This window comes from Apostichopus japonicus, chromosome 4 (assembly GCF_037975245.1).
Source record: "Apostichopus japonicus isolate 1M-3 chromosome 4, ASM3797524v1, whole genome shotgun sequence".
NCBI classification, from domain to species: Eukaryota; Metazoa; Echinodermata; class Holothuroidea; order Aspidochirotida; family Stichopodidae; genus Apostichopus; species Apostichopus japonicus.
The window spans coordinates 26,000,619-26,018,204 of NC_092564.1; the positions used below are offsets into that span (position 1 = coordinate 26,000,619).

The 17,586-nt window shown below is 36.6% G+C and overlaps 1 protein-coding gene across 2 annotated transcripts in view; it reads left to right on the forward strand.

Annotated features, from left to right (window-relative positions):
• The window catches only part of LOC139966951 (glutamate decarboxylase-like), a 49,250-nt gene that overhangs the window by 26,368 nt on the left and 5,296 nt on the right, over nucleotides 1–17,586 (forward strand). For both annotated transcript variants that reach the window (XM_071970456.1, XM_071970457.1), the window contains 12 exons: nucleotides 1,577–1,667; nucleotides 5,086–5,192; nucleotides 6,647–6,762; nucleotides 8,701–8,780; nucleotides 9,365–9,419; nucleotides 9,761–9,877; nucleotides 11,071–11,135; nucleotides 13,532–13,610; nucleotides 14,251–14,400; nucleotides 15,803–15,852; nucleotides 16,198–16,252; nucleotides 17,405–17,494. In XM_071970456.1, the coding sequence (XP_071826557.1) occupies nucleotides 1,577–1,667; nucleotides 5,086–5,192; nucleotides 6,647–6,762; nucleotides 8,701–8,780; nucleotides 9,365–9,419; nucleotides 9,761–9,877; nucleotides 11,071–11,135; nucleotides 13,532–13,610; nucleotides 14,251–14,400; nucleotides 15,803–15,852; nucleotides 16,198–16,252; nucleotides 17,405–17,494 (1,055 nt within the window). The remainder of the gene's footprint in view (nucleotides 1–1,576; nucleotides 1,668–5,085; nucleotides 5,193–6,646; nucleotides 6,763–8,700; nucleotides 8,781–9,364; nucleotides 9,420–9,760; nucleotides 9,878–11,070; nucleotides 11,136–13,531; nucleotides 13,611–14,250; nucleotides 14,401–15,802; nucleotides 15,853–16,197; nucleotides 16,253–17,404; nucleotides 17,495–17,586) is intronic.

Consider the following 17,586-nt stretch of genomic DNA (forward strand, 5'->3'; position numbering starts at 1 on the left):
ATTTGATTTATTTTAACTATATAAAAACAAATATTCTCAATAAAATATCAAATTTAACTAACGCAAAAAGGCAAAAACATGATAAATTTACTCTATATAGAATCTATGAACTTATACGTTTTGAATACTTAGCAAACAGAACAACACCACTATTTTATACCGCATGGAGAGGAGGGGGGGGGGAGGGAGAGTCAGTGACGAATGAAAGGGGATGGGGAAGGACCAACGACCCTCTACGTTTCATCGTCAATCGGGGCAAAATATTTAGTCCGGGGACTTTTTTACATTCATTCGGGGGGTGGGGGGGGGGTGGAGAATTAGACCACTGCTACAGCATAGTCGTGTACCTCTATTCAACCACACACACACACAAAAAACAATTGTTAGGACAACCTTGGATTTAAAGTTAATTATACACCTAATTAATAGTCTAAATATAGGCCTACCTCATAATGAACCTTTTGACGTCTAAATTTATTTTAGTATTTCTGTGGAGGCAGCTCCAAATCCCCCCCCCCCTTCCCCCCCTTCATGGGAGTCGTGTTCAGCGACTCAAGGGTCACCCCTTCCCTCCATTATAAATCCTTCATACGCCACCGATAACTGTGTGAGTTCATCCCCTAAATCAGTCGGGTATCTATTAGGCCCCACCACCTCTGAAACCCTGTGCATCCTATACGGGGATAGAGTGAGAGGGGTAAACGGAGGGGAACGTGAAGGGAACGTGAAGGGAGTGGAATTAAAAGCTTCGTGGAATGTAATTCACATTACAATATAATCTTGTAATCGCAACGTTATAAAGATCATTTCAAAATATCAATTAATTATGCACAGACCCAAAAGGCTGTTAAATTGCCGTTACCCCTATAGTATACCACGTACCAACAACCACATTGCTATACCAGTAGATATTTCTTTCGCCCAAAGCAAATCTATCATGTTTTTTAGGAAATCTATAAGATATAATAATACAATAATTTAAAAAAAAGTAAAATATATTCTTCCGTTCCTATATGTATGTTTGCATGTTTCAACAGCTTAGTAGCAAGTTTTTCACAGTGTTTAAAGTTCCATCAGCAAATAGCTGTATTTCCATTGTCCACAACCAACCCAAGCTATTAGTAAATGTGTCGCGTGATATCTTAACCCTCATAAAAGGTTTTTTTTTTTACAAGACAACCTATAAAGTGGAAAATTTAAGATTTGTAGTAAACGAACTGACCCCACTTGCACAACAATGTGCACCATAGAACGTGCAATATTACTTCAAACAACTACAGTGTTTTTAATGACAAACATATCGACAATTATTAACCGGCGTCCCATAAAACATATTCACTATATTTCTCCTTGCCCCTTTGTTTACTAAGAACACGTTTTGAACAGCCACGGGCTATTTATTTCAACTTGTCATGCGAACTTTCGCTTGATACAGTTACAGCTAAAATTGGTAAGAGAAGCCAATTAGTATTCGCAGTTTATGACGGATGACCGATATAACTTTGATATTCAGTTACAGTGTTCTTTTCGCTGTTTTTTATTATTTTATTTTGGGTATTTTATTTTTTGTCCGCAGGGCATCCTCGGTTTTTCAATCAGCTTTCTACTGGCTTAGACATAGTATCTTTAGCTGGTCACTGGGTAACAACTACCGCTAATACGAATATGTGAGTATATACTGTAGCTTGATGTTGTTATGCTAGCAATCAAATCCGTTCGTACATTTTCACCAGAGGGAGAAACTATAACAAAAAAAAGAACAATTTTATTGCTATGCTGTCATTATAGATGTTTACCTTTTGATTTATGTGCTCATAACTATCAACAATAAATCAAACTCATGTTTGCGCTTTGTTTTATTGTTTCAACTGTAGTAGAATGGGGACAGGTTTCCTTTTCTTTAGTTTGGTACCAGTCACATTCGAATACATCCCCGTCATATCTGGAGGGATGAGGCCCGGGGGGGTGGTAGATAGCCAGTCGTAATGGAATCAGTCATGCTTCCGAGTTTCAAGAAATGTAATAAGACTAGGTTTTTGGAGTGGAGACTCCAATCTTTAAATCTCAGTCATACTGTACGACAGCTGGCTTCTTGATATCTGCGTATATGTCTCCCGAATGTCTTACATCTCTGTTCAATGTCCTCAGGACATCGTACACAAGTCTCCAGACTGTGACATTATATACCCTTGTCACTGCAGTAAAGAACAATATTTTGTGGAATTGTTCACAAACTAGAAATGAAAATTTGTTACTTTGTAAGTAACACGTCAGTTGGGACAATATGATCCCGGTGAAACTCCAAACAGCCTATATGTGAAATAATATTACCATGACGACGTGACGACGATGAAAACGAGCAGACGGCAACGACGACGACAAGAACAAGATAACTTCAATGTAATGTCGATGCCAATAGTTCTTTCATTGGTTAATGTTTTTCGTTGAACCAGTAGTCAATTGTACGTTAATATATAAGATCGCAAGTGTATTGTGAAACTGTGTAGTCAACAAACGGTACTCCGTAGTCAACAAATGTACTCTGTTGTCAATAAATAGTTCAATGTGGGCAATAAATGGTCCTCTTGAGTCAATAAGTGGTACTATATGTAGTCAGCAAATAGTATTATTTGTGCCATCGCTTGCAACAGTAGAGGTTTGCTAAGTAATTGATCATCGTGGAAACTGCACAGGTGTGACGACCAACTAACATATAAGTGTAGCCAGCAACGGACTTAGGTGGTAGTCAGCAACTGACACAGGTACAATAACGGCAACTGACATATAGTTGTAGCCAGCCTAGCCAGGTGAAGCTATATCAACTGATATTGATATACAGGTTTAGCCAAAAATCGGCGCACATGTGTGGTTAGCAACATAGACTAATTAGGTGAAGTGATTAACTTACAAACAGATGTAGGCAGCAACTGACAAATAGATGTAATAGCTAACGACTGAGACATATCTGCAATTAGCAATAGACAGACTGCTAAATAAAGTCAGTAAGGGACAGACAGGTATAGTTTGCATTAAACATATAGGAGCAGTCAGTAGCTGTCACAAACGTATTCAGCAGCTGACAAATAGATGTAGCTAACGACTGAGACATATCTGCAATTAGCAATAGACAGACTGCTAAATAAAGTCAGTAAGGGACAGACAGGTATAGTTTGCATTAAACATATAGGAGCAGTCAGTAGCTGTCACAAACGTATTCAGCAGCTGACAAATAGATGTAGCTAACGACTGAGACATATCTGCAATTAGCAATAGACAGACTGCTAAATAAAGTCAGTAAGGGACAGACAGGTATAGTTTGCATTAAACATATAGGAGCAGTCAGTAGCTGTCACAAACGTATTCAGCAGCTGACAAATAGATGTAGCTAACGACTGAGACATATCTGCAATTAGCAATAGACAGACTGCTAAATAAAGTCAGTAAGGGACAGACAGGTATAGTTTGCATTAAACATATAGGAGCAGTCAGTAGCTGTCACAAACGTATTCAGCAGCTGACAAATAGATGTAGCTAACGACTGAGACATATCTGCAATTAGCAATAGACAGACTGCTAAATAAAGTCAGTAAGGGACAGACAGGTATAGTTTGCATTAAACATTTATGGGCAGTCAGTAGCTGTCACAAACGTAGTCAGCAACTGACAAATAGATGTAACTAATGACCGAGACATATCTGCAATTAGCAACAGACAGACAGATAGATAAAGCCAGTAAGGGACAGACAGGTATAGTTTGCATTAAACATATAGGAGCAGTCAGTAGCTGTCACAAACGTAGTCAGCAACTGACACATAGATGTAATAGCTATCGACTGAGACATATCTGCAGTGAGCAACAGACAGCTAGATAAAGTCAGTAAGGGACAGACAGGTATAGTTTGCATTAAACATATAGGAGCAGTCAGTAGCTGTCACAAACGCAGTCAGCAACTGACACATAGATGTAATAGCTATCGACTGAGACATATCTGCAGTGAGCAACAGACAGCTAGATAAAGTCAGTAAGGGACAGACAGGTATAGTTTGCATTAAACATATAGGAGCAGTCAGTAGCTGTCACAAACGTAGTCAGCAACTGACAAATAGATGTAGCTAATGACTGAGACATATCTGCAGTTAACAACAGACAGCTAGATAAAGTCAGTAAGGGACAGACAGGTATAGTTTGCATTAAACATATAGGAGCAGTCAGTAGCTGTCACAAACGTATTCAGCAGCTGACAAATAGATGTAATAGCTTACGACTGAGACATATCTGCAGTTAGCAACATACAGGATTCCGTCCACCGGCACCATTAACATCACCACCATCCTTTCGTCGTCACCATATTTCCCTATGTTGTCATCCTTTTGTATACCTGTCACGTCCTCGATGTCGTCATGGGCTTTATGTTATTTCCACTTGAGCACAATATATAACCGAGTTCTACTCGTTGCGTATATCTTCATAATAACATAAATTACTGTCGAACATTATCGCCATCTCTTACATTCATATCCCGTAATTTAAAACCCATACACTTCTCATTTCAACTGATTTCGGGTCCCTTTAGTTTGTTATTATTACTATTATTTTGATAGAAAGCGAAAACAACCTCATATGCACAACGATCTAATTTTAACCTTTACTATTTTCCTATACCCACACCCCAGCCCTAATACAACCTATTTCATCACCTGCCATGCCATAACCCTACTCCTACCCCATTCTACGCTCTCCTCCTCTGTCCCTGTCTCTTCCTGATATCCCTTCCTTCATTCATAACCGTTCTCCCCCAATCCGTCTTCTATAAGATTCAATTTACGGTTAGGCTTGTTAACATCAACAATATTACCCTGACCTTTTTCCATACATTGTCCTTTTCGAAGTCGTTTTGATTTCCACGTAAAGGTTAACCGTCGCCTTTTTAAAGTTTAAATTAAAACCAAAAAGATGCGGCCGTCTCCCTCCAATTGCTAGAACTATTTACCTCTTTGAAAATTGTTAGCACCGTCTTAAAAATACCTTGTAATTACCTTTCTGCTCCATGGAAAGCCAAAACACATTTTCTTTGACTTTTACAGGTTCACTTACGAAATTGCTCCAGTTTTTACGTTAGTGGAAAAAGCGACGCTTAAAAAGATGAGAGAATTCATTGGATACACGGATGGCGATGGAATATTTTGTCCTGGTAAATAAAAAAAAAAACTTTAATTTTTTTTTTTTGGGTCACTGAAAAGATCATTTCGAATCCATAGTTATTGTCTCTGTACGTAAAACAGACAATGAAGCGAGGTTACTGACCAATATATTATTTTGGTTATTTTGATTGATTTTTGGTTGATTATTGAAAGAAAAATCGGTCTTTGATCTGCAGGTTGAACGGGAAATGAAGAGTCAAGAAATGAAACATTCAAAACGTTTTTTTTTTCATTTTGTTTACGAATGTTTGATGCAATTTTGATTACATATACAGTCGGTCTATTTTTTGGGGTCTAATGTCATCAACCACGATTCATATCCTAAGAGAATTTTCGGAACGAGTGAAATCATTCGTTTTACCATGTTTACCAAATATAGAGAAAGAACAAACGGCAAGTTTACTCGAGTATATGTACGTTTCTATGGTTACAAGAGAGGATTGAGAATAAATCGCTGTATTCGACCTTATATACCTCAACACAAAACAACATACTTCCGTGTGAGATATACTTAATTTGAACCCCTCTTTTGAGTTTCGATGAAGTGGTCACACGAATGATTAACGTGCATGAATAATCATGAAGTGTATATGAATAATTCATAACTCCCTATATTCTGATATGATTTAAATTGACCATGTACACTCTCCTCAGTAAGTATACCTCTACTCATTTAAGTATGTGTTGCAACTGTTGGAAGGTCTGTGAGCTAGCATCGAAGAAAAAGACTATATAGATGCATGTTTAATCAAGCATAGGCCTTGTATATACATCTATGAGGTCGCATTATAGTTAGTACTTTCTTACCTCTTTCTTACTTCAAGCAGAACAGTTTACATTACAACCCCTATAGTCACAGCTTCCACGTTAAGTGTTCGAAATGTACGCTGTGTAAACATTAGAGCAAACAGTGACGTTACATGACGTCATAATCCCATCGACAATGCTCACAATGCATTGCGCAACAGACGGCACACAGCATCACTTTTATCAAAAGTTTCAACGTGAAGTTGGGTAAAAGTATGATGACCCAGCTGGAAGACATGTGACCTGACTAAATAAGAATATTGCACACCTGCTATTAATGTCATAAAAAGACAATAGGGTATTCTTCTATTTTTTTTCTTGACCCCCCCCCCCCACACACACACACAAAGAATGGCAAAATAGTTGTCATATGTGGGATTTCTCTACTAGCCTATGGCTTAAAAACTTTTTCGCCTCTTCTGATAATCAGACGAAGTAAAACTTTCTGATGAAAGTTCGAAAATAATCTTCATATGATCATGTCGGTTATAACGTATAATAAGGTAACCATGAACTGGAGGTCGCTAGGCAACCGTATGACATCGATTGGTCGACATTTCTACTCAAATGTTGTCCTTGCATTCACATTGGGGATTTCAAAGTTATGTAGGTTTTCCTTCCCTTGTTTTTTATACAGGTGGTGCTATTTCGAACTTATACGCGGTCTTAACAGCTAGACACAAGCTCTTTCCGTCCTGTAAAAGGAGGGGACTGAATAACTTACCGACTTTGGTTATGTTTACGTCAGAACACGTAAGTTATTACGTCATAATTTGATTCAGTATAGAAAAAGGCTATGTCATTTTCAACTCATGTGCTATATGTTTATCCGTTTAGTAAGTTTAATCTGCCAAAGGTAATTGGCATTTAATTGTTATGTCGTCACATGAGTGTAACCAAAATGTAATTACTTTCTTATGTTAGAATATTCTTCTTGTTATGTAAGGGCTGGCATTACGTTTTGAAACAAACCTGTTACGCGACAAAAGTGACTTTCATTCAGTGGTGTAGTAGCCATGAGAAATGTTGTTGGATGGATATACTTCAGACAGGAAAATGGCTCGCCTGCTTTTAACTTCAGTCGCTCTCTTTATAAAGTCTGATGTACAATGATGGGGGAGGGGGAGGGGACAAAGAGGGCGGAGTAGCTGCGCCCTTTCTACACACACCTACTGTCTACGCTACTTGCAAATTTTACACTGGTACATCTTAGTATGAATGGCATCATCAACATTGTTGCCTAGCCTACCACAATTTCATAGCAGATGTGACCTAACCTAGCCTGATTTACATATACCAATCGGGTGGAATTTGTACTTGACATTAAACTGGGTAAGGTTATGATTGGCAGCTAGTCACAACTCGCTTCCGGTAACGGACTACGGTATTTTATAGCGTTCAACACGGAAAATTAGCACGTTGTTATACTTGTATTGAACGACTCTTGCATGCATGGGACGAACTTTCTGGAAAAACATTCAACATATTAGTCACTAACATGAATGTAAAAACACTCAGCATTTTATGACTTGAATTGTGCATTCAAAGAGAATTAAAACAATATTTGTGAAGCTACTAATATACCCTATAGCAGACTATACGAACTGTATGTTATAAACATATGAACTTTACCAGTAAACCGTGATCACATGAATTTACCTGTTTTAGCAGACAATTAATTGAAGAAAAGAGGAGCATTGTAAATGTCTTAATTTAGCGATTATTCTAGCGACTAAGAAATCAACCTTTCTGTAAAAGACGTTTATGAGCGGTTAATTTATCACGTCGTGTAAATGGTAACGACACAGCCCCCCTGTTGCAATAATGATTAACGAATACCTGTGAAATTAAACAAGCGAGGTGAGCATTTACTGTCGTTTGGTCAAAATAATACCTGTTTTTTAGCTACTGTGACAAAATCTCCCCTCTCTGAACTTAATTATCCAGTCACTATCGTGTATTATCTTATCAATTTAATGGTCTGTTTGGATTTGCACGGTGGCAAAGATGGTGTTGCTTTCGTTATCGTTACGTGTTATGATATAGATACTTAAGACTTTAATAATATTTCCCCCGAAACTAATTCAAATAGTCTGTTATATAGTCTGTTCAATATATATATATATATATATATATATATATATATATATATATATATATATAGAAATAGTATTTACCTCATAAACGGCCAAATCAAGGTGAGTGGGGGGGGGGGGGTCGGAAAGAGGGGGACGTCACTGATACAACCATTTACGTTGATTGTAAATTGATTCATGAAAGTACATGCTTAAGTATTGACACTGGATACAGTTCCACGCAGACCTGCGCAGTGTATGGACAAGATAAACACATTGTCATTTTGAAAATACATCTAGAACATTTCTAAGAAACTTGTTGATCAGGGTAACATTTTTAAGTTTTCAGAGGTCTTACAGAATTTGCTTCAACAACAGGAATGTTTCATCTTGGGGTCAAATTGTTACATTTTGTCCCTCTTTGACCTCAAGCATAATTGTGCCCGTTGTGACAAAAAAATGTACTTACAAAACTTTTGAAGTTGCTGCAAGTATCTTTATACTCTTGCACCGCAAGCATAATTATTGTTTGCATCGTGACTTACGGTACCGTATCTAGGTATATTGAAAGTTTGGACTTGCTACAAGCATTTGTTTTTTTTTATCTTTCATACAGAGTCACTTTTCCTTACGTCGTGCTGCTGCGATCGCAGGTATTGGGACAGATAACGTTACATTCATCAATACCGATCAAAGGTAGGAACACACAACGGAGGATGCCCATTGGGGCCGGGGGAGGTGGGGGGGGGGTGGAGAGACAGATCGATCCTTCGGGACAAGTACGTCACCAGTCACCATTTGTTTTAGTCTCTATTTTCCGTTTTATATAGGTAACAGAATTGAGAATACATCATTTTCAAAAAGCAGTCGCCCTAATTGACTCAGGACCCCTGGCTGTTTCCCCTACCCCCTCCCCTTTCTCTCGTTGGTCCTCGCATATTTATATGGTTCAATATTCCTGGAATGGCAATGAAGCACGACTTAATTCCTTGTCATCGTTACTATGGAGTGCCGTATGACGTGTGGCGACGAATACATATTTCCAAAAAGCAAGTTTTAGGATAAAATAACAACTTGAAAATAAAATTAAGAAACGCGAGGGTTTTGGTTTGCTGACACTTCTTTTGATCGATTGACAGTTTATTATAGATTACGTAATATTCAATAGTATTTTGTCCTCATGATTATTTTGATACATAATTCTACTGGATTGGTAAAATGAGTAAACCTGACAAACTTCTTCTACCCGTTTTTTTTTTGGTTTTGTTTATCGTCAACAGAGGTAAAATCGATCTCGAAGACTTGGAAAACAAGATCCAACAAACAATAGCCCGTGTAAGTCATTTTACATTCTAACAAATATCACCGGATTTGGAGATCTATTTATTCATTTTCCCACCCAGTCATTTACGACTGCAACTTTCGTGTCGATACATTGTAGCCTCTGTGATAGCTATTTCTCCTGGTGGCGTGTGGCAACTGGTCCGTTTCTGTTGGTAAGCTTACAACCAAACGTTCTACATAAAATGCCGGATCAATACACCGCTATAATGGGGGGGGGGCGTGTTTTGTATTGTGTAGTCCACTTCCTCCCCCTCCCCTCCCCTCCCCTCCCCTTCCATACCACCCTTCCTTGGCAACAATCTTATTGGTATATATTTGTTTTCTTTTGTTAGGGTGATAAACCATTTTTTGTCAGCGCCACAGCCGGAACGACAGTGGTCGGGGCTTTTGATCCAATCAATGCGATAGCGGACATCTGTGAAAAGTACAAATTATGGTTACACGTTGATGTAAGTTATATGATATCTTTTACAATATTTAATTATAACAGACTAACACACGTATAACTGGTCACCTTCGCATTAAGTCACAAATTGACTGACAAATGGATTTATATATAACTTAACTAGCCGACGACTGATGTTACTAACAGACTGGTTGACTTGTCTAAGAACCGACTGACTGACTAACAGGCTGCATTACTGACAGACGTGTATAGCCACTCTGACAAACCCGAGATGAAACCAACTCGACGGATGTATATAGCACATATATATGACTGGTTGATTCATCACAACTGACTGACAATTATTGACTGACGTTGATACGACTGACAGATAAACTGTCTCACTGAATCCCTGCCTAGCTATATATCAAGGACGCTCTCTGTATATCATCACATACGTTACAAATCACAGGATAAAGTGACAGACTGATTTACTGATAGACAGATTGAAAGACAGACAAACTGACTGACTGAGTTTCACGGAAAACTACAAGTAACACCTCCAAGATTGACTAAGTAAAGAGATCCCTGCTTGATAACGTACACTGATTCAGATGAATAAATTAACTAAATATCCGACTGATGGACTTACTGACTAATTGACCGACCGATTAATCATGCATAATTGGATATAGCATCAAGTGAATATTTCTCTCGTCCTTGTGTCTGTAACCAAATCTAAGAGGCCGTTTTATTTTCAAACGTTATTCAATCAAGACCACTATAAATATATATATATATATATATATATATATATATATATATATATATATATATATATATATATTTAGTCACTATAGTCATTTGAGAACGCCAGTAAGAATATATGTAGAAACAATTTGCTTACGACAACATCTTTGTACCAATGTGTAATATTTTCGCCATCGTGCTGTTGGTAATTTAGGCAAAAACACATTTCTACGCCTACCGACATATTTTGGTCGTAATGCCTTGATCCAATAAGTTTCTCTTTGGACGGATTATCAAAGAGACCGACAAACACGATAACATCCCTAGTCCGTTTGTTAATATCACATCGACATAGAGGACCTGTACAGTTGTATATTGGTGATTAGATGAAGACCAAAAAAAAAAAAAGAAGAAAAAGAAAGCAGGCAGAAGTAGAGTTACGGTAAAACAGTAATGAAAAGAGAGACACAGAAAAAAACGTGTTGTGAAATTTTGTTGTTTTTGCAGGCAGCTTGGGGTGGAGGTGTTATACTATCCCGTAAATACAAACATTTAGTGGACGGCTTACACAGGTTAGTTCTCTCTTAAAATGTTTGTTAATATTACGTATAACGAGCTGATACCCCGTTGATAATCAAGAGCTGATAATAGTGGTGGCAAGTATGCACAAAATATGAATATTAGCATATCGACTGTTTTCAGGTATTGTCGATGTTCAGACTATTTACAGTTTGGTCTTGTTTGTTGTTTTAAATTGAGGTTATTTATATATATATATATATATATATATATATATATATATATATATATATATATATATATATATGTGTGTGTGTGTTGAGACGAACACTAGTAGTTATAACTCTGAGTTTCACGGCGTTGAGCGATCATCAGACATCTCATCAGACAACTCATCATCAGATCGCTTAACGCGTGAAACTCTGAGTTACAACTACTAGTGTTCCACTAGTCTCAACTAGTCTCAACATATATTTCGCTCTGTCCACCGGACATAGAGCACTCTGCGCCAAGATAGACGCCAACCAACCAACTTTACTATATATATATATATATATATATATATATATATATATATATATATATATATATATATATATATATATATATACGAGGACACATTATCAGTGATTTCATTCTAGAGTGACGTAGTTTTAAGGTGATGCTATAAGTATACTAATGCATATACTAGCGATTATAATGCTAGTACGTGCAATTATATGGAGTCCTTCACTATGCCATGTAACACGTAGTTTGGGAGAATACATAATCATGGTAAAGTGATGGCGCCGAAAGAGTGTCTAATCACGTGATAACCCTCCTAATGAAAGAGAAAGCGAAACTAACGAATGGATTTGCTGTGGCAGGTTTAAAATATAACTTATTTAACTCGAGGTTTAATTTTGTTCAGAGTAATTTTGTCATAAAAATAAAATATAAAAAAAAGCCGTAATATATAAACGAACTAAATCCTAGAAGTATGAATGATAAGTCATACGTTTTGTATTACGATCTAAAGCGTAAGTTTAATGCACTTTGAGTCTTTAAAACACCAACCAACCAACAAACAGCATTTGTTCAGGAAAAAGAACGTATTGTGAGTTGACAACATTTCAACGCATGTATATATTATGTATTACGAAGAAAGAAACTCGAGGCCGTACAATAAGGAGTTCTAGTAAACACCTTTAAACTATTTTCAACCAAGTTCAAATTGGTAGCTACATGGTTGACTACCTTCAGCTGTGTATTACGAATCAATAAACATTGATATCACAGAGAATGCAAAGCAAGATCAGAATGTAATTAGCTTCGATGTACTTTAACTAAGCGAGACTTTCGCCTTCTATATATATATATATATATATATATATATATATATATATATATATATATATATATATATAGACCTGAGCCAAACTATAGAGAGGCAAATGTAATTATTTTCATAAGGAACGAGACCTTTTAGAAAATTTTCAGCAGATGTAATTCACTTGACCATGTATCACGAGGTTTCTAAAATGTCATTTAATCCTGTGAAGAATAGCTATTTTACGACAGATTTGCCTGGCATAATGCAGACGCTAAAGCTCAACAGTTCAATTGCGTCATTTTTCTTGGTGCTATTGTAATGTCTTTGGAAATAATATCGTAAGAGTCACCCTTGACCTTTGTATAAATGAACAGATAACGTAATGCAGATTTATTGGTATAGAGAGACACTTAGTTAATGAGAAAATGTGCTGCGCGTTATCATAACGTTAATTTCACATGTCCAAATTAGTATATATATTTACATTCATGTTGAGCGAAACAGCCTTCCAATTCAAAGCCCATCGTATGTTTGAAAAGAGGGAGGCAAAAAATTAAAACATACTATTTGCAAATCACAACTTTTACTGGCGCTCATTCTTGGAACAACCTTTTGTAAGGTTTCGACACACTATATACCGTATAGTTCAAAGGTGGATGGATCGGTAAAGGTTTTATTTTACCCTGCACGTGTGCTAACATAGGTGTATATGTTACTGGCATGCTTATTTTCATGTTTTCTCGCGAGGAAATGCCAAACAAAGATAACTTTCAGCTATAAACGGAAAGGATTTGCCCTTTGGGAGTGGCAGAGAGAGGGGGGGGGGGGGAGGAAAACATACCTGAATAAATAATTATGATATTAAAAAAAATAAAAACAGAAAGAATTGCAATATAAGAACTGTGATCTATACGGGTGTACTTAGCTGAAGATTTAATGATATAAAAGCGAAAACGTCTATATATAATATAAGCGATAAGCAGGTGTACTATGCATGAGGAAACCATATTTTATTTCATCGGTTTGAATGATACAATGTCCATTTCTCGTCAATTTGAGGGTCTTTTGTTGTGCTTATATATAGATCATAAATGCATATTCAGTGACGTCACGTTTGTTTTCCATCGCATTTTCAAGGGCTGACTCCGTGACGTGGAACCCTCACAAGATGATGGGTGTAACGCTGCAGTGTTCAGCTATACTTCTGAAAGAAGATGTAAGTCAACATCAATGACGTCATAGGGAGGGGGAAAGGACACACCTAGTAACACCATTTTGAGCCTTTCCTCTGTTCCTCTAGAACCATCCTCCAGGACACAACTATACACTACTTTACCTCGCCAACCCCCCCCCCCCCCCCGCCCCTGACTTAATTAATGAGGAAGATGCATGGTTAGATGATACAATTTGCCAAAGGAATAAACCTGAAGGCCAACTCAAACTTGTCACATATCGTGTTCAACTTGGTTCGAAGTTAAACCATCGGTTTACGCCCCTTCCCACCCCCTCGCAAATCACACGATTGTTTTCATCGCATTTGTGTTAGTCATGTGTGCGTGTGTTTGTGTGTAGTTTATTTCACTGTTAAAACATTATATATCTTACTCCTACACAGTAAAGCTTCAGTATAGGCCTATATCTATTTCCTATCTAAAGTGACCCATGCATTCTCCATTCTTTATTTCAATATTGTCTGCTGTGATCGATCAAACATGCAAATTCGTACTTTCTTCAAACGTTAGGGTATATGGGGTAGGTTGTGAATGGGGTGGGGGTGGGGATGGGGATTGGATGCGGCTTTCTGGCGATCAGTTTTGAAAAATAATGACAAGTGTTCTCTCAATATTTTTTTACAGGGATTGTTAGAGGACTGTAACTCCATGCGTGCCACGTACCTTTTCCAGCAAGATAAACACTACGACGTGTGCTTCGACACTGGTGACAAAGCTATACAGTGTGGTCGCACGGTGGATGTCTTCAGATTGTGGTTAATGTGGAGAGCTAAGGTTAGAAGCCCCCCCTCCCCTCTCCAACCCCACACCGCCCCGACCCCACAACGATCTTCCTTTTTTTAAACGAAATGAAAAAAACTAAGCACATGCAGTACTGAAAAATTCGAATCAAAACGGTAATACAAACATGCAAGCAAGCAAGCAAATCAACACACACAAGCAGGCAACCGAATCACCCAATTCTATACGCAACTTGTCCAAATATTCTAAACACATTTTCTTTTGCCCGTCGAGTTCGACTATATAGGCTAGATTAACCGTTGGGTTATTTTGTCCCAGATGATCAGGTCCCTGGATCTAGTAGACCTTTCCAAATTATAAGGCAACAAAAAAGGAAAAGTAACCTATTAGAAAAAATTCACCGAATATTTAAAAAAAAAACGATTACAAACATCAGGGCAATGTTTTGCTGCCTAGCGATCAATTGAGGGCACCAAACTTTATTCCAGTCTATGGTCATTAAGAAATTCATTCCCGTCCTGGCTTTGATTGTAACTACATTTCTCATTGCAAAAATCACGAAATATCGCAGTATTTCTGTTTAGAAATAATTATGAAGAAAAACAACAGGAAAAAATCATTTATCATGGACTAATATCATATTTTCATTACAACATTACAATTAAAAATAAAGAAAAAATATGTCATTGTTATTTATACAAGGAGAGTAGATAATTTGACGTTAATTTCAATTAACTTATTAAATAATCGATCATTTTACCTTATTAAACGACTTTTATAACCGTCTTCAAATTGTCGACTTTTTCAAATCGTTGGTTTCTGATGGTACAGAACTCTCCTTTAATATGTTAGCTAAAGCCAAATTAAACATGATCATATTTTTTATTTTATTTTTATTTTGCTTACATTATTTCTTTCTTTATTTTTCTTTCTTTTTGCCTGCTTTCCTTCCATGTAGTTTATTGCTGAAGTTAAATTAACCCGTTTTCTTGTAAACTGTGTCATTTTCTATTACGGTTAATATTAATCCATAGCCCTATTTCAAACATAACTCACTTTAAGCTCTTGTTTTTTCTGTTTCTGTATTTTTACTTAATTAGGTATCGATTTACAACCCAATTTTACGACCCAAAATGCTCAATTCCCCTCAACATCCATATTGGAGTAAACTGACTAGTCGGTTTACTCCAATATGATTTTTATTCATAAAGCTTTATGAATAAAAAACAAGTATATAAGCTTAAAACTATACATTTTATGAGAGATTTGCTATATTAATGATGATATCAATATATAAGATGGATGAAGTACAATATGGAATTATGTTTCATGAATTATATTTTATGTTGGTTTCCTTGTTTTAAAAGTTGTACCGTAATATAACATTTTATATTAAGACCTCGATGAACGTTTTTTTTGTTGTTTTTCCTTACAGGGTACAAAAGGTATTGAGAGTCAGATTAACAAACTGTTTGATCTTGCTCAGTAAGTAACAACTAGTAAATACGTCATTAAAAACCCCTCTTCTTGTTGTTGTTGTTGTTGTTAATGTTGTTAGTGTTATTGTGATTGTTGTCAGTACTTTCTTTTACGTAAACATGTATTTAACTCTCCATTAAATTGACCGTATTATTTTTCTTTGAATGGTATTTGGTAATATAGCCTTATGGAATAAACTGCACAGACTGCATGCTAGCTTCTATTATATAAATTCTATATATAAGGATAACATTAATATTCCATGCGTCGTCTCACGTGCAGCCTATAGTGTCATACTTATAAAGGGTAGATTTTAAATGATGGCGCTCTGTAATTTCACTTGTCTTACAGTTATCTGGTTGATAGAGTGAGATCGAAGGACGCATTTCAGCTCGTTTTTGAAAAGGTAAATTCTATCCCATAATGTTAATTACCCTATGCACAGATAATATTCCATGGGAAGTGCAGAGGAGTGGGTGGGGGGGGGGGTGAAGGTGTTGTTTGTGGTTGAATTTCTAAGGTTTTTATATTTTGGCAGTATCTATCCATGCACAATACGATTGACTTAAAGTATTTAAAAGGAATTATTGTCCAGAGGTTTTTTTTTCATAAGAATGATAGATTACCTCATAAAATACAAATGACACCAAAGTATGAACGTCTCTGATTTAAGGTTAAAAGAAAATTGGTTATAAAGAAAATGACAATAGAACTTACCGCAAGCATCCAAAGTTTTAATCAGTATATGAACATGGTTGAATATTTTTACCTAGTAAATGTGGTATCACTATAAATATGTAGTATGTGACTTACAACGGACCCATGCATATAGTATAATCAACTAAATGAAGAGACTTATCGGTAATAACAGCCACGGAGAAAGTAATCAATAGGATTGAGGGGCTTACTCGCCGTTACTTCAAGTTATTTACTCTTAATCTGTGAATAAGTCAACTTTCGGCATAAAAAAAAATAGGTTGAACCAATACAAGTATTATTAATCAGTATAAGGAATTTGGAATGGAAAACATCTTCTTTTGGTGAATTGAAGTATTGACGTTGCAACACATATACGTTTGGAAAATAGGCATCTGTATTTAGTGTCTCTATTTGGTATGTATACTCCACCTAAAGGTTAGATATATGGACACAGAGCGAATCCGTGACGTCACAACTCATGTTCGTACTGTTTAATTTTCTGAAGAGGGGGTGGGGGGGGGGTGTTTGAGCTGTTCTCATTTTCTCTTTAACATGTATAGCATTTGCTTTGGTGAAGTGTTGTTTTGCGTTTTCGGACTATTTGGAATAAATATGTCATACATCTGGACTGTTCTTTGAATGAGTTAAAACCCATTCAAGAAAGTTTGTCTATAGATTCGCCACTGATCTTAGTAAATTATGTAGTCTGTCATTTTCAACGTGTCAAACATGATAACAAAAGAATGTATGTCAGACAACACTATCATATTAATTGCTATAATGAAGGGTTTTTTTTCTTTCTTCTATGTATTGATGTATGTTTTCAAACTGTATGTTTTGTTGGCCCCATCAATTACAGCCCGAATGCACAAACGTCTGTTTCTGGTATTATCCACCAAGTATACGAGAATTGGAAGATACTCAGGAGAAACAACTACGGCTTCATAAGGTAAATGAGAGTGAGGTCCCAAGATGAATACAATACGATACAATACCATACAATATGGTACAACACAATATACACCACGGTACAATATAATA